We start from the raw sequence: 22,768 nt of genomic DNA, 5'->3' as shown, positions 1-22,768 counted from the left end.
CACGAGTTAGCTGTGGTACTTGTACCGTTGATACTTAAGTAGCTCTGACTGTGTTTCACTGTATATCTTTAAATTAAAAGTATTTTAGAGATCAACCTTGCCTTCATTACAGAATTTTAACTGAATCATAACACAGGCATATATTTGGACTGGGATGATTTCACATGTAACACAGACTCAGGGGTATATCTGGCATCACAACTGATGAAGTTTAAGCATATGTTCATGTGATATAACTTGATGCAGTTATAAATGACAAACAAGCAAATTCGATGAATTGGTATCCCCCGCCGAAAGGGTTTGTGGTGAGGAATGGCAAAAAGATATATCCGGCAAAAAGTTTAGGATGTTAATAAGAAGCAAATAATTTCATTAGTCAAAATCAATTTAACAGAAAACAAATGTTTAATTAAAGAGTACACAATAAATGTATGATACTCTGATCCGGACTAAAGAATTTATTTTGAATGGGATATGCTTACTGTAATAAGCTTAGCTTTTAAAATTAAATGCAGTTAATTGAAATGTGAGCTTGAAGTTTAACTGGAATGAAATATTGTCTTTGAGTGGTTTGGCACCAGGTGTTGCTGTTTTACATGTACATTTGAACTTAAAAGATCAGATGTCCTTAAGAGAACACAGATAAGATATCTTGAACATGGCCGAGGGCAAGGTTTGTGCAGTCACAACTTAACATGTTGAAGGTTTGAACATTTAAAAAAAAAAAAAAGGATGGAAATATATATATCTATGTATAGTTATATGTATATATTTAATTTTTTAGGGGGTGGGGGTGCGGGGGAACGGGAGAGGAAACAAAATTTCACATGCTGATTATAAATATTGATCGAAAATTAAAAATGAAAAAAAAAAAAAGGTAAAAGGGTGAAGTTTGGGGGGGGGGGCAGAGGATGCATGATCAGTGGTGGGCATGACTGGGTGGAGAAGTGAGGTGGGGGAATAGTACAACTTGGAAGGTTTGAAAAAAATCTAAAATAAATGAAAAAAAAAAAAAAATTAGGAGAGGGGGGGGGGAGGGGGGTTGGGGGGGGGGGGGGGGGGGGGGTGGGGTTGGGGGGGGGGGGGGGGTGTGACCAAGGCAAGTGGGTGACCAGGTGTGGGTGCGCAACTTAGAAAAGAATGAAAGAAATTTAATGAAATTCTGCCAAATGGTAAGTTTGTTATGTACAGGGCAATAACTCTGAAGTTACAAAAAGAAATCCGTACAAAATTGTCTGTGCACAACCACATTATAGTGCTCTAAATTCTGTTAAAGTTTCATAGTTGCTAGGTCAAATATATCAAAAGTTATGATGCAGAAATTGGCATATCAATAGATCTATAGTACCCTATATAGTTAACACTAGAAACTTCTAAGGGCCATAACCCTGGTGTTACTTGGGCAATCTGTCTGAAACTTGATCGGCCCCATAACCTCATAGTGGTGAACATGTATATGAAGTTTGTTTGAAAAAAATCTAAAATAAGGAATTAATTTTTTTTTTTTTTTTGGGGGGGGGGGGGGGGAGGGGTGTCGGGGGATAGGGGGGGGGTGTGTGATCAAGGTAAGGGGCGACCAGGTGTGGTACACAACTTCACATGTTTACAATAAATGTTCATGGAAAAGAATGAAAGAAATTTAATGAAATTCTACAAAATGGTAAGTTTGTTATGTACAAATATGTGGATTTTTATACAATTAAAGGGCAATAACTCTTAATTTACAAATAAATCCAAATGAAATTGTGTGTACACAACCACATTATGGTGATCTAAATTCTGTTTAAGTTTCATAGTTCTAGGTCAAATATATCAAAAGTTATGATGCAGAAATTGCCATATTTATAGTACCCTATATAGTTAACACTAGAAACTTCTAAGGGCCATAACTCTGGTGTTACTTGGGCAATCTGACTGAAACTTGACGGGCCTCAAGAACTCATTGTGGTGAACATGTATATGAAGTTTTTAATAAATATTCCCAACCATTTCCTAGATATGGCTCCGGATGGACGGACGGAAGGACGGACGGACGGAAAGACGGACGAAAGGACGGACGGACGGACAACACCAAAACTATATCCCTCCGACTTTCGTCGGGGGATAACTAGGAGATGAAACTTGCTTTAGTTATTACTGGAAAACTGTTTAAGACTAGCTTCAATAGCATATAGAACTGGAATTTTTGATGACAAAATTTTATTTTTTTGGTGCAGATTGATCTAGTTTGTTGAGGACATACAATTGGGCAAAGATATATTTAACTGACAAACTTTAGATGACATGTATGATTTTGAGGTGCAACTTGATTAGTATATAAAAGACAAAGTTTACATGTATGTTCAGGAGATGCAGGAAGAAGAGGAGAAACACTTGGCTGAGTTTGAGAAACTGATGCGAGATCACCGTGCTAGACCAACTGTACTCTTACCTCTCTGGAATATTGCAGGATTTGCACTTGGTAAAACTTTTGCTATCTATATGATCGTTCTATAACCTTATATCCCTGATATGATTGTGTCACATTGATTTTTAGGTCATCTAATTTTTTGAAAAAAAATGATGAGTTATTGTCATCACTTGGTCAGCGTTGGCATTGCCTGGTTAAGTATTGTGTTTAGGTCAGCTTTTCTACTAAACTATCAAAGTTATTGCTTTGAAATTTGCAACATTTGTTCACCATCAATTGCTGACTCTGTACAGCAAGAAACATAACTCTATCCTGCTTTTTGCAAAAATTATGGCCATTTTTGGACTTAGAAAATATCAGATTTCCTGGTTTAATTTTGCATTAAGGTCAACTTTCCTCCTTACCAGTCAAAGCTATTGCTTTAAGACTTGGAGCAGTTATTCACCATTAAAAGCTGACTCTGCACAGAGAGTACCATAACTCTACATTGCTTTTTGCAAGAATTATGGCCCGTTTTGGATATAAAAAATATCATTTCTTGGTTAAGTTTTGCATTTAGGTCAACTTTTCTCCTTGCCAGTCAAAGCTATTGCTTTAAAACTTTGAGCAGCTTTTCGCCATTAAAAGCTGACTCTGCACAGCAAGTACCATAAATCTGCATTGCTTTTTGCAAGAACTATAGCCCCTTTTGGACTTAGAAAATCATGGGTTGGACAATATTTCTACAGAGACAAAAAATCAGATGAGAGTCTGCACCCGCAAGGCGGTGCTCTTGTTTTTAGTAGAGATGGGAAGGAATAGCAGTTGTGATAATCAGATAAATGATAAAATTTTTGCACTTTGAGTCATTGTTTTCATCATTTGTTCGCCTACATCAAGAATTAATTCTGACTGTCATTTTGTGTAAGATGATCAGTTTTGTTTCTAACATGAAAATAATGATAGCTAGGTAAAAGTGACTAAAACACAAATTTATTACATGTATCTGACATGTGTTTAAAACAGTTGGGTATAATTCTTCCACGTGGAGTTTTAAATGAGTTATGCTAAAGGGAGGTAATTACAACATTTCATACAACATTTCATAAGAAATAATATAACAGTATTTCCTTTAGGGGTCTTACTCTATATAATTGATCTTTTTGTTCTATATTAAATCTTGGACAGAATAAACAAAAACTGTAGAAGTCACTTATAGTGACTTAAATGTGAATGACCACCTTTAAGAATATTGCTTTGTTGTGAATACTGAGCATGAAATTAAAATGTTAACCATGCAATATGCATTTAATTTATGCATTTTGAACAAGTACTGGACAGTCATATTGTTGATCAAATTATATGATTTAATTGCATGTCTTGCACTGTATTTTTGCACTCTTCTTTTCTCAGTTACAAGCTAATTTTATGGTCTTATAATGCATATCATCAAAGTAAAGGCAAGTGTTTTCATGAACAGCTTTGCGCAATTTAAATGTAAAGACGATAATGAAACTATTAATATTTTACCCATTTGTATTACTTTGAGAGAATTGACCAGTTAACTTTTCAATTAGTGGCAAACTGTCATCAATGTACATTAATTGGCAAGTGAATATACACATTGTTAGATCTAACAACTACAAAAGCCATATTCATGCATAATTTATAACACAAAATGGAATTGCAAGATATCATATCAACAGTGACTTTGATATTTCATTAAACTTCTCGTATCATTTCATTTGAAGAGTGAGTAGGGCTATTGTATTCATCGTTGTGTTGGTGCACTACCGGCATCATCATCTTGCTTTCAGGCTACAGTTTTATGACAAGCTTCTAAATTTCACTACATCTTCTTAACTATTGTACATATTATCATCAAACCTCACATGGTTTTGAACCCACAGCATTGATGAGCAAGTAATTCAGTTTGTGACCTTAACCACTCGGCAACAAAAATTCTAGTCAATTAGACTTAAAATAATTGGAAGTAAAACACAAGTCATGTACTAGTACAGTTTACTAGATACAAGTTAAAATGAGCCGCGCCATGAGAAAACCAACATAGTGGCTTTGCGACCAGCATGGATCCAGACCAGCCTGCGCATCCGCGCAGTCTGGTCAGGATCCATGCTGTTCGCTAACAGTTTCTCCAATTCCAATAGGCTTTAAAAGCGAACAGCATGGAGCCTGACCAGACTGCGCGGATGCGCAGGCTGGTCTGGATGCATGCTGGTCGCAAAGCCACTATGTTGGTTTTCCCATGGCGCGGCTCATATTACTATACTTTACTTTATATGATTCAACAGTAGGTTTATTTGTTGATTGGGTTAGATATATTTAATGTTCCATGTCTGTGTTTCTACTTCAGGAGCTGGGTCAGCATTGTTGGGTAAGGAAGGGGCCATGGCATGTACAGTGGCAGTGGAATCTGTCATAGGCCAACACTATAATGAGTAAGTACTTAGCCAAACAAGCTTTTATATGCTTCATTCTGCAAGTAAATGTCTTGATGACAGTGGTAGTTTTAATCTTACATTGTTTAGTCAGGAATAATTTATTGTCTTCTGGTGAACAAAACAAATCTTCAGATAACAAGGAAGGTGTTTTATCAACATTCACTTACCCTACAGTAAATGTTAAGAGACTATTTCAGTATTGCATAATTGATTATTCTATACCATTGTTTCTTTGTTTTCTCTAACCAGCTAGAAAGTAGGTTTTGCCTGGATTTATTTGACTGTAGATTTGAGTGTAGTTAACTTAATCAGCCAGCCACTACATGATTTATGTGTCTGACTCTGATATAAAATTCCTGCCGTTACCACTACCTAGGACTGCACTGATGGCGTTAGCTGTAAAACATATCTGTTTTGTTAATGGTCCCAGCTGAATGCATTTATAATGCAGCAAAACAAATTTGAGTATAGCACAATACATTTATCATTCCCTTGATAGTGCATTATTTCTGTTCAGTCAGAGTTACTGTGAGGTTTTATGAAAGTGTCTCTCGTATGAGATAATGAGTGTCCTGTATCTTTATGTTTATTGAATTACTGTTATCTCATTGCTGGCCATCAAACAATGCCTATATTCCTACATTGTCGTATACTTTTATAGTGAGCTTATATTTATGGGAATCTTCTATATTTTTCTTTTATGTTTGAAATTTTTTCCCGGAAAGACCATGTTTTAAGTTTTCCTATGTTTTTAGAAAGATTGCTAATATTTCTGGAAACCTATAGTGTCCTCTGTTTAAACTGTTCTGTATTTTTGAAAGCATGCTTAAATTACTAGGATCCTGCAATATCTTGTATCATATGTCTGAGAGAGGTTTTATTGATGAGATAAAACTACAATGAACTTGTGTCAGTATTTCAGTGACCACTTCTCTGTCTTAGTATTTCAGTGACCACTTCTGTCTTAGAATTTCGGTGACCACTTCTCTGTCTTAGTATTTCGGTGACCACTTCTCTGTCTTAGTATTTCAGTGACCACTTCTCTGTCTTAGTATTTCAGTGACCACTTCTCTGTCTTAGTATTTCAGTGACCACTTCTCTGTCTTAGTATTTCGGTGACCACTTCTCTGTCTTAGTTTTTCGGTGACCACTTCTCTGTCTTAGTTTTTCGGTGACCACTTCTCTGTCTTAGTATTTCGGTGACCACTTCTCTGTCTTAGTATTTCGGTGACCACTTCTCTGTCTTAGTATTTCAGTGACCACTTCTCTGTCTTGACAAAGTCCACTGAGATTCATCAGTTCTTAGCCAACACTACTTTCACACTTTGATAAATTCAGCATCTAAGGACATTCTAAGCCATGGCAGGGAACTTTGCTTTAACCTTCTAGATTTCTAAAATGAACTGGTCCATCATTCTTTTTGGGCAGTACCATTTATTATTTGAAGGGGTATTCACTGAAAATTTATTGACTGAATAGTGAACAGTGCAGACCATGAACTGCCAAAGTGTGTTATGATTTTTCTTGAATTATTTGAAAAGAAAAATTCATGCAAGAAATTATTCTTAGATATCTGTTTCCTTCCCTTTTATAATTCACCCTCATGGCTCACAATGTTCTATTATCACCATTGCGATAATTTTATCTGCATGGTGATTACTTTTTAGCCCACCATCATCAGATGGTGGGCTATTAAAATCACTCTGCGTCCGTGGTCCGTCCGTCCGTCATTCCGTCTGTCATTCCGTCCGTTAACAATTTCTCGTTATCGCATCTCCTCAGAAACTACTGGGGGGATTTTGACCAAACTTTGTCAGAATGATGTATTGGTACCCTAGTTGTGTCCCCCTGAAAATCAGACTGGTTCAACAATTTATGAGTGAGTTATGGCCCTTTGTTTATTTCTATAATTTATATAGATTTATATAGGGAAAAACTTTGAAAACCTTCTTGTCCAAAACCACAGAGCCTAGGGCTTTGATATTTGGTATGAAGCATCATCTAGTGGTCCTCTACCAAGATGATTCAAATTATTTCTCTGGGGTCAAATATGGCCGCGCCCTGGGGGTCACATGTTTTATATAGACTTATATAGGGAAAAACTTTTAAAATGTTCTTGTCAGTAACTACAACATTCAAACTTGGACCACATGTATATTTTTGAGTGGCAAGATGAACCTTGACCTGAGTTGACCTTGATTTTGACCTAGTGACCTACTTTCACATTTCTGTAGCTACAGCCTTCAAATTTGGACCACATGCATAATTTTGTGCACTGGAAAAAACTTTGACCTTTATTTTGACCTAGTGACCTACTTTCACATTTTTGAAGGTACAGGCATCAAATTTGGACCATATGCATAGTTTCGTGTTTCAAAATGAAATTTGACATTGATTTTGACCTAGTGACCTACTTTCACATTTCTCAAGCTACAGCCTTCAAATTTGGACTACATGCATAGTTTTGTGTACCGAAAAAAACTTTGACCTTGACATTGACCTAGTCACCTACTTTCACATTTTTGAAGGTACAGGCTTCAAATTTGGACCACATGCATAGTTTTGTATTCTGAAATAAAATTTGACCTTGATTTTGATCTAGTGACCTACTTTTACATTTCTCAAGCTACAGCCTTCAAATTTGGACCACTTGCATAGTTATGTGTACCGAAATGAACTTTGACCTTAAGATTGACCTAGTGACCTACTTTCACATTTCTGTAGCTACAGGCTTCAAATTTAGGACCACATGCATAGTTTTGTGTACCGAAACAAACTTTGACCCTGACATTGACCTAGTGACCTACTTTCACATTTTTAAAGGTACAGGCTTCAAATTTGGACCACATGCATAGATTTGTGTTGTGTACGGAAATGAAATTTGACCTTGAGCTAGTCAATAAGTCTTGAAATTTGGAACACTCAAAAATGGCACATTGGTGGGCGCCAAGATCACTCTGTGATCTCTTGTTCTTTAATTTGGTGACAGAAACTGGTACTTACATAATTCAGCAGCTGCATAATTAATTATGCCAAGTAACAAAGTAACCGGCATACGGCTAGTGTTTTCAGCAAAGTGTAGAAAAATCATGACAGACTGTTTATTACCCTGCGTATTCAAAATATATGTCAACTATCCCAAATGAGATTGCTTACAGCATGAATGCTGCAGAAGACAGTTAAACAAATTATAACCAACAGGCTGCTTTTGAAAATGTCTTCATTCGCCATGTCACTAGCACAAAGTTTCTTCGATTTTGTACAGTATTCTGCAGACAACAATTAAACCAATTTGTACCGGTAGTTTCCTGACGAAAACCTTAATTGCTGTCTTCTATTATTATTGCTAATTTTTAATTGTCTTTAGGCTGCTCAATTAACTGTCTTCTTGTTTAAACCTCAAGGACTATAGCTTAGATATTTGGCATATAGCATTGTGTAGAGCTCCTCTACCAAGAAATCATGTATTCAGTCTAGTCAGGTGAGCAAGAAAGGGTCATTATGGCCCTCTTGTTTGTATTTTTTTTTTTGCAGTTATGGTCAAGTCAAGGTCACAGAGGTCAAAAGTCAGATGGTTTTTCTTTGCGTCCACTTCATGTGTTCTAAACTGACAGGAAGATTATCACAAATCTACCATCAGATACCGAGCCAGCCCACTTAGTTCAATAGGGAAAGCGCAGATCTACGGATCTCAGGGTCATGAGTTCTCCGTGACGATTTGATAAAAGACATTATGTCTGAAATTATTCGTCCCCCACCTCTGATTCATGTGGAGAAGTTGGCATTTACTGGCGGAGAACAGGTTTGTACTGGTACAGAATCCAGGAACACTGGTTAGGTTAACTGCCCGCCATTACATAGCTGAAATACTGTTGAAAAACAGCGTTAAACCCAAAACAAAAACAAAACCATCATATAGCCTACTTATCTCATCAAGATGACTTGAAGAGTGCATAATCCATGTCACTAGTTCCACAGAGTTGCTGTCACACTCAGAGGTCAAAGGCCAAATAGCGAAACTTTGTGTCCTCTTCATATCTTCTAAACTGCATGGAAGATATTCATAAAACTAACATCACATATTTACCTTATCAAGACAATGTGCAGAGCACACAAACCCAGGTCACTAGGTCCAAAGTCACACTTGGAGATCAAAGATGAAATATCTCAAATTTGTGTCCTCCATATCTTCGTTATTACTGAAAGGATCTTCATTAAACTGGCATCAGTTATTAACTGCCTGAAGACAACATGAAGAATGCACAACCCAGGTCATTTGGCCGGAGATGAAGGTCACACTAACAGATCAAAGATTATATAGTTCAAATTTGTGTATGCTCCATCTTGTTAACCTCATCAAGACGACATGCATAGTACATAATCAAGGTCACTAGGTCAAGGTCATACTTAGAGGTTAAAGATCATATAGCTGAAATTTGTGTTCGCTCAATATCTTTTTTAAGGGACCAGATTTCAGATTTTGGCTAAAATGAACTTTCTTTAAAATTGAAGTTTGGTCATATTTTGAACAATTGAACAGGAGTTTTTATTTCTAAACTATTGTTTTAAATGTTAAATCAATGTCTGAGGCATGAATCACGCCCAATTTGCAATGGCCGTAAAAACTTCCCCGTTATATTGACCAATACACACGGTGGAATAAGTATTTAATGACCATTTAATATAAAGCTTCTTATTAAAGACAGTGTACCTTCAGTACCCCATGACAAACCTTCTCAATTTTGAAGGAAAATTTAATTTAGTAAAAACAACCAATTTTCATGTGTGGAAGGTATGACAAATTTGTATAAAATGAAAAGAAAAATTGACCAAATATTGCCAGCTCACTTCTTACATTGTCCTTAACCCTTATCATGCATGACACGACTGATGCTGTCTTTGCAGCCAGTGTAGATCATAATTAGCCTGCACATGTGCAGTCTGATCATGATCTGCACTGTTTGCCATTCAGTCAGTATCTTTTTGGTATGCAGCCATTTTAACAGTTAATGGTTCTGTCCAAACTGAAAGAAGGACAAGTTCATTATAGAAATTTAGTAGGGAAAGGGTTAATTCAAGGATGGTGCCATTTCTGGAAGTATAATTGCAGAATAGAAGAAGACACCATATAAGAGACTGAATATTGACCAATAAGACCATACTATGCCTTACTCTGTATCTATTTCTTCTAGTCTTGGTGTACAATTGTCTGTCTTTCTCTTTCTTATGAATATTTTATTTAGAAGGCAGTTAATTTACAGAAATGTTAAACTTATATGTTGTGAAAGTATATGAGAAGACAAGGCATGAAATTATAAAAGCAACAGTAGACAATATGGAATCTCAGCTTAGTAGAACTGATAATGTCCAGTCATTTCATCTTTATTGATTGGATCTCAGGTAGTTTAGTCTGTATCAAGACCCTGCTTGCTTATAAGTTGTGCTGACTGTCCAGTCATATCACTGTCGGTGTTTATTGTGATGTGAGAGGCACCTCTCTTACAAATCCCCAGTGATAATGTGATTCCTGTGCAAACGTGAGGATGCGTCCATTACGTAATTAATAAAATGAGCCGCGCCATGAGAAAACCAACATAGTGGCTTTGCGACCAGCATGGATCCAGACCAGCCTGCGCATCCGCGCAGTCTGGTCAGGATCCATACTGTTCGCTAACAGTTTCTCTGATTGCAATAGGCTTTGAAAGTGAACAGCATGGATCCTGACCAGACTGCGTGGATGCGCAGGCTGGTCTGGATCCATGCTGGTCGCAAAGCCACTATGTTGGTTTTCTCATGGCACGGCTCAAATAACAACTAATACTTGACAAGTAAATTCTGAAAATGCTAGTATAATACAGCTATTCTACAAGATGACAGGTGGACAATTCAGGCCCTCCTTGAATTAATGTGTTTCACAGCTTAATCTGCAAACTTATTCAATCTCTTAAGAAATATAGATAAATAGCTAACTTACACTGACTGTAGATGCTATACATCAAATACTAAACATACTGCTACATTCATTCAATAAACTGGTTAGACACCAAACACATTGTATTGGGCTGATATATGTCATTGTCATATTGTAACTAGATATTTGTATTTTCTTAATTTTTGCATGCAAATCATATGTGATTACCGTCATGGAAATGCAAAAGAATAAAGTGATTTTTTGTGTGTTGGTTAAGGCAAGTATTATGCAGTATTGATACAATAGGACATGATTCCAGACACACACTTAGAGCTTTCATAGGATGAAGCCATCTGACTTACAAAAAATGAGAAAGTGGGTGGTTTTATCCAGATGTTAACATTGCCCTCTGGCAGCATGGTTATTTTTCATAAATACTGCAAACATTTTATGTGTAAATTTGAAAGCCTTAAAATGGCACATAATATTATTTATCTGATGAGGGGCTCAAAACAAACAGGGACAGGAGCCAGTCTATCCAGAAGTCTCTTATACTTGAAACCATATTTAGAGGGGTACCTAGGGTCTTCCTCCACCATTCAGAAGTTGCACTGAAATAACATTTACAGAGTGCATAAAAGAACATTAATGTCAGTGTTCGGCAGATCGTAAGTGATAAAAATAAGCATGAAACGACTTGTTTTACCAAGAGAATGCTAGAACAGAAATTACTTGAATTTAGGTAATTGCATGCTGAGCAATATAAATATGGTATTAAGGCTCAATGAAGTACTCTGTAGTGTTTACATAGTTCAATATAAAGGAAACAATTAGAACATTTCCTACAAATTAATCCCAGGATGAAACTTGAGCAGTATTAAATTGTCTAGATCGAATCTAATAAATAGATTTGATGAATGTTTTTTTTGTGTTGTTTGCAGTCAGATAAGAGAACTAATGGAAGATGATCCGGAGAAACACAGAGAACTACTCAAGGTAGGAGATAGAATACAACATTCTGTAAACGCTACCTTTGTTTGCTTAATTTGTTGTTTCTAAACAGTTTCTATAGACATTTGATAGCTGCAATATGGATTTTCCTAAGTTAGGTTTAAAATGAAATGTCTTGAAGGCCATAAAATTTAGTTGATGTAGTGTCAGTGTCATTGATTGTTGTTCTGGAAAGAAGGTATTTTTTTCGTTTCTGTATGGATTTCTAGTTAAAATCATTTTCTACTGAATTCACCAAATCTATAATGTCCTCATACTGTGGGAAAGCAAATGCATTTGAATAAAATTGGCCCCTATTAAATAATTTCTTAAATTATTTATAAAACCTTTTCAAAGTTTGCATTTTTAGCTCACCTGTCACTTTGTGACAAGGTGAGCTTTTGTGATCGCGCAGCATCCGTCGTCCGTCCGTGCGTAAACTTTTGCTTGTGACCGCTCTAGAGGTCACATTTTTCATGGGATCTTTATGAAAGTTGGTCATAATGTTCATCTTGATGATATCTAGGGCAAGTTCGAAACTGGGTCATGTGCGGTCCAAAACTAGGTCAGTAGGTCTAAAAATAGAAAAACCTTGTGACCTCTCTATAGGCCATATTTTTCAATGGATCTTCATGAAAGTTAGTCAGAATATTCATCTTCTTGATATCTAGGTCAGATTCGAAACTGGGTCACATGCCATCAAAAACTAGGTCAGTAGGTCAAATAATAAAAAATCCTTGTGACCTCTCTAGAGGCCATATTTTTTCATGGGATCTGTATGAAAGTTGGTCAGAATGTTCATCTTGATGATATCTAGGTCAGGTTTGAAACTGGTTTACGTGCGTTCCAAAACTAGGTCACTAGGTCTAAAAATAGAAAAACTTTGTGACCTCTCTAGAGGCCATACTTTTCAATGGATCTTCATGAAAGTTAGTCAGAATGTTCACCTTGATGATATCTAGGTCAGGTTCGAAACTGGGTCACGTGCCTTCAAAAACTAGGTCAGTAGGTCAAATAGTAAAAAAAAACTTTTGACCTCTAGATGCCATATTTTTCATAGGATCTGTTGGTCTGAATATCCATCTTGATGTTATCTAGGTCAAGTTTGAAACTGGGTCAACTGCGTTCAAAAACTAGGTCAGTAGGTCTAAAAAAATTAAAAAACCTTGTGACCTCTCTAGAGGCCATACTTTTGAATGGATCTTCATGAAAATTGGTCAGAATGTTCACCTTGATGATATCTAGGTCAAGTTTGAAACTAATAAAAAAACCTTGTGACCTCTCTTAGAGGCCATATTTTTCATGGGATCTGTATGAAAGTTCGTCTGAATGTTCATCTTGATGATATCTAGGTCAAGTTCAAAACTGGGTCAACTGTGGTCAAAAACTAGGTCAGTAGATCTTAAAATAGAAAAACCTTTTGACCTCTCTAGAGGCCATATCTTTCAATGGATCTTCATGAAAATTGGTCTGAATGTTCACCCTGATGAGACTAGGTAAAATTTGAAACTGGGTCATGTGCGGTCAAAAACTAGGTCATGAGGTCAAATAATAGAAAAACCTTGTGACCTCTCTAGAGGCCATATTTTTCATGAGATCTTCATGAAAATTGGTGAGAATGTTTACCTTTATGATATCTAGGTCAAGTTCAAAACTGGGTCTTGTGCTTTCAAAAACTAGGTCATTAGGTCAAATAATAGAATAACCTTGTGACCTCTCTAGAGGCCATATTTTTCAATGGATCTTCATGAAAATTGGTCAGAATTTTTATCTTTATGATATCTAGGTCAAGTTCAAAATTGGGTCACATGAGCTCAAAAACTGTCACTCTGTCAAATAATAGAAAAAACGACTTCATACTCAGTTCAAAACTGGGTCACGTGGGGACAGGTGAGCAATTCAGGACCATCATGGTCCTCTTGTTTTTTGCAGTGACATGCAGACTTTAAGCCAACAGTTAGAGTTGTTATTTCTTTTGAATTTTTTTGCCCAAAATTGCTTAAATTTACAATGGAATATATTATACTCTATTAAAGTTATGTTTATGATAAATTGAGAACTTTGAGTTGTTTGGTATAATTTCACTTGTATGACGTGATACTGAAAAAGTAATTAGTGAAAAAGAATAGATGAATCATGAATAACAAGTAGTAAAATGCATTTAAGGTTTCAACAAAACTTGATTGGAGTGATCAGGTTTTGTTTTGGATATTTTTGTCAAATGCTTAGAATTTTTTTAGACTTAAAACTGATTGAATAAGACATGTCCAGTTTAGTTAGTGCATTTCATTAATTTGAATCTTTCTAAGAGTAAATGAACAAATAAGCTTATGATCAGTATAAAGCCTTATTTTATTGCTGAATTCCTAATATGAGAGGTCTAGTAGGATAATTGGTTAAGGTTATTTACTTCAAATCACTTGACCATCACCACTGTAGATTTAAAAACTCTCTTGTACATGGCATAGAATTCTTCCATATGAGAAAGCTATCCAGCTGGTTTATGGAAGGTGTGTGGTTCTACCCAGGTGTCTGCCTATGCCTGAAATAATAGCCCAAGGGGCACTTAGGGTCTTCCTCTACCCTTGAAATGTGAAAAGTCACTATATGACCAATAATTATTTCTACCAGCATAAACGAAAACACAGTTCTCAACATGGGATTCTGTTATCAGAGATACAACCATTCGAAACTTGCCTTTACAAGTCTATATAAAACAGAAAATCTGAGCTAATACCCTAATTGAACCACATCTTCATGAATTGTGATTTTAAGCTCAGCAATATGAAGTTTTTCCAGTAATGGAGCTGTTTATATATGGTAACCATACTTTCATCAAAGTCCATTTCCATGTCACAAATGATCAGGTTAAAGTTTTGCATGTAAGCAGGTTTCTCACAAGTGACTTGACCAAATGCCTGTGAACTTCACACATGTCTTCGGCATCATGAGTTGACCACCAAGGACAAGTTACGTAATTCCAGCATTTATTTTGTCAAAATTATGCCCCTTTGTAACTTAAAATTTCAGGTTTAAGTTTTGCATATAAGTACTACTTGGCCAAATGTTTTCAAACTTCACAAATGTCTTTGGCATCATGAGCTTACATTCAAGGACAAGGTTCATAATTGTCAAAATTACACCCATTTTTAACATAAAAAAAAGAGACTTGTTAACAAGTTTTTAATATCCAAATATGTCATGGAGCTGCTTTCGTTGTAATATATTGTAGTGCAGCAAAATAGTTGATACATCAGCCTTGAAGTTATATTATTGACTCTAAGGTGCAACATTTGTTTCTCCAGCTTTACCTCACTGGTTTTCAGTGCATGTTTGTGATCTTTATAGATTCTTTTAAGTGCTAACAAAACTAGTGTATTTTACAACTTTTTAAAAAATGACACTTTTTCATAGCAATAAATTTAGTGAATTAAATTATTGCCTGTGGGCAGTAGACGACCTCTATTGTTTTTTTTTTGGGGGGGGGGGGGTGGGTGGGGGGGGGCAGTAAGTAAAAGGTCAAGGTAATAAAGATATCAGAACTAAAAGTTGTGTTTTACAAACAGCTCTTGTTTCCTTATTTTTTATACGCCCGTTTGAAAAACGGGACGTATTATGGGAACGCCCCTGGCGGGCGGATGGGCGGGCGGGCGGGGCGGCGTCCACAGACCTTGTCCGGAGCATATCTTCTACATGCATTGAGGGATTTTGATGAAACTTGGCACAGTTGTTCACCATCATGAGACGGAGTGTCATGCGCAAGAACCAGGTCCCTAGGTCTAAGGTCAAGGTCACACTTAGAGGTCAAAGGTCAAATTCAAGAATGACTTTGTCCGGAACATATCTTCTTCATGTATGGAGGGATTTTGATGAAAGTTGGCACAATTGTTCATCATCATGAGACGGAGTGTCATGCGCAAAAACCAGGTCCCTAGGTCTAAGGTCAAGGTCACACTTAGAGGTCAAAGGATACAAGAATGAAAAATTCAAGAATGACTTTGTCCGGAGCATATCTTCTTCATGCATGGAATGATTTTGATGTAGCTTGGCACAGTTGTTCACCATAATGAGAGGGAGTGTCGTGCGCAAGAACCAGGTTCCTAGGTCTAAGGTCAAGGTCACACTTAGAGGTCAAAGGATACAAGAATGAAAACTTTGTCCGGAGCATATCTTCTTCATGCATGAAAGGACTTTGATGTAGCTTGGCAAAATTGTTCACCATCATGAGACGGAGTGTCATGCGCAAGAACCAGGTCCCTAGGGGTAAGGTCAAGGTCACACTTAGAGGTCAAAGGATACAAGAATGAAAACTTTGTCGGAGCATTTCTTCTTCATGCATTGAGGGATTTGATACAACTTGGCACAAATGTTCACAGCATGAGACGGAGTGTCATGCGCAAGAACCAGGTCCCTCGGTCTAAGGTCAAGGTCACACTTAAAGGTCAAAGGTCAGATACAAGAATGACTTTGTCTGGAGCATTTCTTCTTCATGCATGTAGGGATTTTGATGCAACTTGGCACAATTGTACACCATCATGAGACGGAGTGTCATGCACTGGTCCCTTCTTTAAAATTACTTCCTTTGCTGTTACTATAAATAGCTTATATTGTAACTTTTTCATTACAAGTCGTAGGGAAAAATCGAGACCACTTTTCTGTAGTACAACATGCATGTTACATCCAATTCTGAGGTGTATTTTGAGCTATCTCTACCTGGTAAGGATTTTTGTGTGGACTTGTAATTTTTTTTTTTCGATTTTTTTTTTTTTTTTTTTTTTTTCTCTTTAAAGATTAACTTCCCTTAGTTGTTACTATAAATAACTTACGTTGTAACTTTTTTATAATTGACCGTAGGGAAAAACCAAGACCACTTTTCTGTGGTACAACATTGATATTACTTTCAAATTTTGGGTGTATTTTAAGGTATCTCTACCTGGTAAGGATTTTTTTTGTGGACTTAGAAAAATAAAAGAATTACAATAATTTCTAAAAAAAACAACATTGTAAACAACTAGAAAATTAAAATTCCATTTGCAAATACAGGTGCTAGTGTAAACAAATTTGCTGTGACGGGCGTATATTGTGACATTCTGCACCCTTGTTTCATTTTATTTTCAGGCAATTTGTGTAAAACATATTCACTCTTTAATGAGGAAAAGAAATAAGGAAGAAAATTGCTTTCTTACACATTTTTACTGGGTTTTGCTGCCTTCCAGTTACTTGAGATAAACTGAACATTTTTCCAGATGTCACCAGTTTAAAACCTCAGGGAATTAAGGCTTTTGATTAACTCAATGGAAATTGATTACATGCTAGTGTGAAATTACTTCATAGGTTAGAAAATTTCATTTAGAATTTACACCTAGGAATGAGTTCATCATTTAATTTAACGTCCATATTTTTCAGACATTAAAAGAATTTCGAGACGATGAATTACATCACCATGATACAGGGTTAGAACATGATGCAGAAAAGGTGAGTGAACTTCAAAATTGACTGGCCTCATGAATCAGTACTATACTGTTATACCTGAATATAAAAAAAAAGCACTTGGTGGAGTCCAACATCAGTCTTACTTTTGGTGGTCTCACGGATGGTGTTTAAAGGGACTTGCCCACACATTTTAGGGGGAAAATGATTTTTCTCAAAATTCCATAAAATGTGAGTACCCTGAAAGTGACTAGTGGGACGAACTTTTTGACATAACTTATTAAGATTTTTGCAAGATATTCTTATAAATAACCAAAAATATTATGAAGAATGTAGTCTTTTGAAAAAATGTAGAAATTTTATATTCTTCTTGCGTATCTTACTTTTTTCACCCACTTTATCATTTTTCAGTGACATTTATGCATTCTGTGCCAAACTTGGTGGAAATGAACATGTTTAAAAATTTAACCCAAACTGTGGGCCACCTATTATGTTTGTTCAAATGGTCCTATTTGAACCCTTCCTTTTAGGTGCCGCAAGAATTAAATTAGAAAAACCTTTAATCAACTTCTTATGAAGGGGCTAAAAGAATTTTGCTAAACTTGGCTTGTAGTCTCTTTGGAATGACTTTTCTCTGAAATGTTTCTGCTTGACAAAAGATACGAGCTGCTAAACATGAAATAGAAATATCTTTAAATAACTTCTTTTCATGAACTTGATAGACGAAACTTCTGTAGCACCCAAATGTTCAGGACTCTCAAAAGTTTGCTGTAATGGTTATGTATTTTTGGGCCATCACAGCAAAAAAAAGTATAAAAAAGTTTTATATAAATTTTAATGAACTCCTTAATGGATCAACATTGATCAGAAGAAATGTCGTCTTGTAACTTTTCAAACATAAAAACAGATAAATATATTTTTCTCTTGTATATACCAGTTTTTCCATTTTTATGATGTCCGTGCCACTAGTGACAACATTGCATTTGGTTTTCATGAGGGGAAAGATATTTCAGTCTTATACAGAATAAAAAAAAAATATCATCTATATTTGTCATCAATAAAGATGAAAAAATATGTCTCTAAAAATCAGGGGTTCAGTTTTTCTTCTCAGATATTTAATTGTTATCTTACTTCAATATCAATCTGACTAAAGTGCTTGATCTTCTAAAAGAAGATCTGAGAACGACCCATTCACATTCGTCTTCTGTATATTTTGGATTTCCATTATTGCTATTTTTATGTTACCCAATCAGACGACTTGTTCGATTGTCAAAGAGTAAGAAAAATATGCAGTTATTCCAGGACTCGAACCCGGGACCCCTCACTTACAAAGCAAGTGGCCTACCGACTGAGCTAACCGGCTATTTGATACATTACGACATAAGAATTGTAAATATCAAAAGTCAAAGCTACAGGTAGATTTGCAAGATGTTGTAAGCTAGGCTCTGATTGGCTAGTGAAAGGGCCGTCAGAACGAGGCAATGAATAGGTCGTTTTCAGATCCTATGCGTAGCGTAATAGGAGATGTACTTTAGTCAGATTGCTTCAATATAGTATTAACAAGATTTAAAATCAAACCACTTAAATTATGCCCACACCAAATTCTTTATTTTGAGCCAAGCAGCTGTTATTAAGAGATATTAATATGTAGATTAAAATTTCAGAAATAAAATGAATAAGGTGAAATGAGAAGGCATATTGTTTGTCTATATGACCCCATTTCACTTCTCTGCACTTATTCTCAGAAAACCATGGCTGGATTTTATTGGATCAGGAGTGATTGGTGGCATTGTTGTGCATATCTTCAGTACATCTCCCATGGGTTATTTTATCCCCAGATACAATGCATATGGGGGCTAAATTGAGGTCGGGCATATTTGCCCATTATTTGTGTCCACTCCATTTGAGCCGCGCCATGAGAAAATCAACATAGTGGCTTTGCGACCAGCATGGATCCAGACCAGCCTGCGCATCCGCGCAGTCTGGTCAGGATCCATGCTGTTCGCTAACAGTTTCTCCAATTCCAATAGGCTTTAAAAGCGAACAGCATGGAGCCTGACCAGACTGCGCGGATGCGCAGGCTGGTCTGGATCCATGCTGGTCGCAAAGCCACTATGTTGGTTTTCCCATGGCACGGCTCATTTCTTCTAAACCACCAGGAAGATTTTCATAAAACTAGCACCATTTATTTACCTCATCAAGACAATGAATGTGCTGACGGCACAACGAAGGCCATTAGTTCTACAACTTGGAGGTCAAAGGTCAAATAGCTTAACTTATGTCTGCTCCTGTACTTGTACCATCATGTTATACAAACACACTTAAAGATTTTCATAAAAGTAGCACTAGTTGTTTACAGTATCAAGACGATGTCCAAAGATCTAAGTCCAAGGTCAATGTTACACTTGAAGATCAAAGGTCAGATAGCTTCTCTTCCTGTTGGCTGCATACTAATATGATCTAAACCACACTGAAAATTTTGTAAAAATTGGTTACCTCACCAAGACTCAATGCTGAGCACATGACCCAGGTTATTAAGTCCAAGGTCAAGGTCACACTTTTTCTGTTGCTCCAGAGTCATATCTCAGGACATGATTTAATGGATTTCAATAACATATGGTAAAAATGTTAAATGTTCTAGGGAAATGCAGCCCTGCAAGTTTCAGACAGAATGCTTGAAGAAAACGAGATTTATGGCCCTTTGTTCTGAAATCTGTTTTTACATGAGTAGTGTTTTTATTCCATTTTCTGTCCATTCAAAGTCATCTCTCAGACACGGTTTGAAGGATTACAATAAAACATCTTGATAATGTTAATGATAGTTGGGAAATGTTGCTCTGCAAGATTCAGTGAAATTGCTTCAAAAAACACAAGTTATGGCTCTTAGTACTTATACAGAGCAATTCTTAATGTCATTTTAAGGTAAATTTTTGGTATGGAATATTGTGACCAAGCATGTAACATACTTTTATAGCTTTCCTGGAAACTTGTGTACAGTATGCGTTCTTGGTAAAGGTTAACGTTGCTGTTACTAGAAATAGAAAATTGTTTTTGATCAATAACTTTCCTAAGGAAAAGGGTGTTGCGTCCAAACTTAAAATTTAGGAAGCTTTCACGCCAGAGATAAAAACAGAAAAAAAAAATCAAACGATATCTCCTTCTAAAACGCTGGTCCGAATATGAAATTATTCTATACCTATTTTATCTATCCAATAACAAACGTTCATTTGCAACACGTGACCGTACAATATATTACAGTATTTGGATGCACGTGCGTACAAAAATCCTGTATTTTCTGTATTTGGATGCACGCGCGTACAAAATATCCTGTATTTTCTGTATTTGGACAGTTCAACAGTCCCATGTTAAACATACGATAAAGCCCGAAACGCGTGAAAATGTTCCGAATGTAAATCGGATGAAGTAGGCGACCTATGTACAAAGTTTGATTTTGCGTCTTGAAATCTGGATTTAATTTCAGTTGTTTTTTTTTTTTGTTTACAACACACAAAAATGATTCAAGGGATAACAATGCTATCTGATTTAGATATTAAACGTTCATTAATAATCAAAAACTTCAAAATACAGTAAAAAGGATCATCAGATGTCGGAAAATTTGAAAAGTCGCTTAAAGAAGCCGTTCCGGACGAACCTAGAAATTGGTATTAGCCCTGACTGTCTGAATAGCTACCTCAGCAGTTTTTATTTAACGGTTAAGAAACAAAATGGAGAAGATTATTAATGGCAACGGACGGGCGGTCAGCATCCAAAACATGTCTGCTCTATAATTCAGTTTTCGTCGGATCTTCACCAACTTTGTGACAGTGTTTGTGGGCATTACATCTTGGCCAATTTCGATAACCAGTCAAATTGTACCAGGCACTCTTTGATTATAGACTTTGAATTACTCGAAAAACGGGGAATTTAGCCTTGTCCGCTCTTTTAAGTTGAACAGTTTTCATCCGATCTTCACCAAACTTGCTGACAATGTTTCTGGGCATAATATCTCAGCCAAGTATTATTACCACCCAAATTGCCAAATGGCTGTTGTAGGGAGGTTGCACCATATACTTTTTTTAATGATGATACGCAGAAAAAACAACATTCAAAAACTAGAAAAGGCAGGAATACAATATTCAGTGAAACATTTTTAATTTAAACTATTACATGTATTTTGGTAAGATAAAATAGATATAGAATAAAAACGTTATTTAACATTGTACTGTACAATACGAGATATATTTGGACTCATACCCAGCTGAGAAAACCATATTGAACTCGCCTAGCAGCTTGTCCAATATGGTTTTCTCAGCTGGGTACTCGTCCAAATATATCTCCGTATTGTACAGAACAATGTTAAATAACCTAATATTATTTCACACTAATGGTCCTTGTGTGACCCTGTACAAAGATTGTTCAAATTATTCTGATTCATTTAAAAACATGACTGCCATAGGGCGTGATCACCTTCCCTATATGTATATAGTGGAAACTTTAAAAAATTGTGTGAAACTGCTGGCCCGATTTTAAAATAATTTCACACAAATGGTCCTTGTGTGACCTTCTGCCAAGATTGTTCAAATTATTTTGTTTAGTCATAAAACATGGCTGCCCTTTTTCCCTATATTTTTTTTCTGTATATATTGGTAACAAATGTTCTTGTCAGAAACAGTAGGCCCTATTTTAAAACAATTTTACACAATATGTATCTTGAATATTTGGTGTGTGATATCAGGGTTTGACTGTCTACTGTAATTGTTCATATTATTGCCCTAGATTCAAAAATGACCATACCCATGTGTGTGACATGTATATAATTTAGGCTAATATAAAAGAAACTTTGAATATCTTCTTCTCTGAATCCATAATAGCTAGAGCCTTGATATTTATATTTATTCTATATCTATTTTATATATCCAGTTGTTAACGTTTATTTGCAACACGTGACCGTACAATATATTACAGTATTGGATGCACGTGCTTACAAAAAAGACTGTATTTTTTCTGTATTTGGACAGTTCAGCAGTCCCGTGTTGAACATAGGATAAAGCGTGAAATGCGTGAAAATGTTCCGAATGTAAATCGAGTGAAGTAGGCGCTGTATGTAATGAGTGTGATTATGCATCTCGAAAATACAGAAAAGGCAGAAATACAATATTCAGTGAATCTTTTTTAACTTAAACTAAAATAAAAATGATATAGAATAAAATGGTTATTTAACATTGTACTGTACAATGTGAGATATATTTGGACTTGTACCCAGCTGGGGAAACCATATTGGACTCGCTTAGCGGCTCATCCAATATGGCTTTCTCAGCTGGATACTCGTCCAAATATATCTCTTTTTTGTACAGAACAATGTTAAATAACGTAATAAAACCTAACACTGTACTTGTACCATCATGTTATACAAACACACTTAAAGCCTTTCACACAGGTGAGCTCGTCAAGGTCATTGTTACTATATATAGAAAAGTTGTTTTTGTCCAATAATTTTAAATGAGTAGCTTTCAAAAAGACTGAAATCTAGTTGCATCTAATTGCTTTTTGTAGGCAGAGAATGTTTCTTCAACGGATAAACCTTTA

At 36.0% G+C, this 22,768-nt stretch overlaps 1 protein-coding gene across 2 annotated transcripts in view; it reads left to right on the top strand.

Annotated features, from left to right (window-relative positions):
* The window catches only part of LOC123564526 (5-demethoxyubiquinone hydroxylase, mitochondrial-like), a 38,235-nt gene that overhangs the window by 12,373 nt on the left and 3,094 nt on the right, over window positions 1-22,768 (top strand). For both annotated transcript variants that reach the window (XM_045358178.2, XM_045358179.2), the window contains exons 3-6: window positions 2,347-2,461; window positions 4,764-4,848; window positions 11,704-11,758; window positions 17,159-17,227. In XM_045358178.2, coding sequence (XP_045214113.1) covers window positions 2,347-2,461; window positions 4,764-4,848; window positions 11,704-11,758; window positions 17,159-17,227 — 324 coding nt within the window. The remainder of the gene's footprint in view (window positions 1-2,346; window positions 2,462-4,763; window positions 4,849-11,703; window positions 11,759-17,158; window positions 17,228-22,768) is intronic.

The sequence above is a fragment of the Mercenaria mercenaria genome, chromosome 2, assembly GCF_021730395.1.
Source record: "Mercenaria mercenaria strain notata chromosome 2, MADL_Memer_1, whole genome shotgun sequence".
NCBI lineage: Eukaryota > Metazoa > Mollusca > Bivalvia > Venerida > Veneridae > Mercenaria > Mercenaria mercenaria.
The sequence above is the reverse complement of the archived record's forward strand: the minus strand, read 5'-3'. Positions and strand labels throughout refer to the sequence as shown.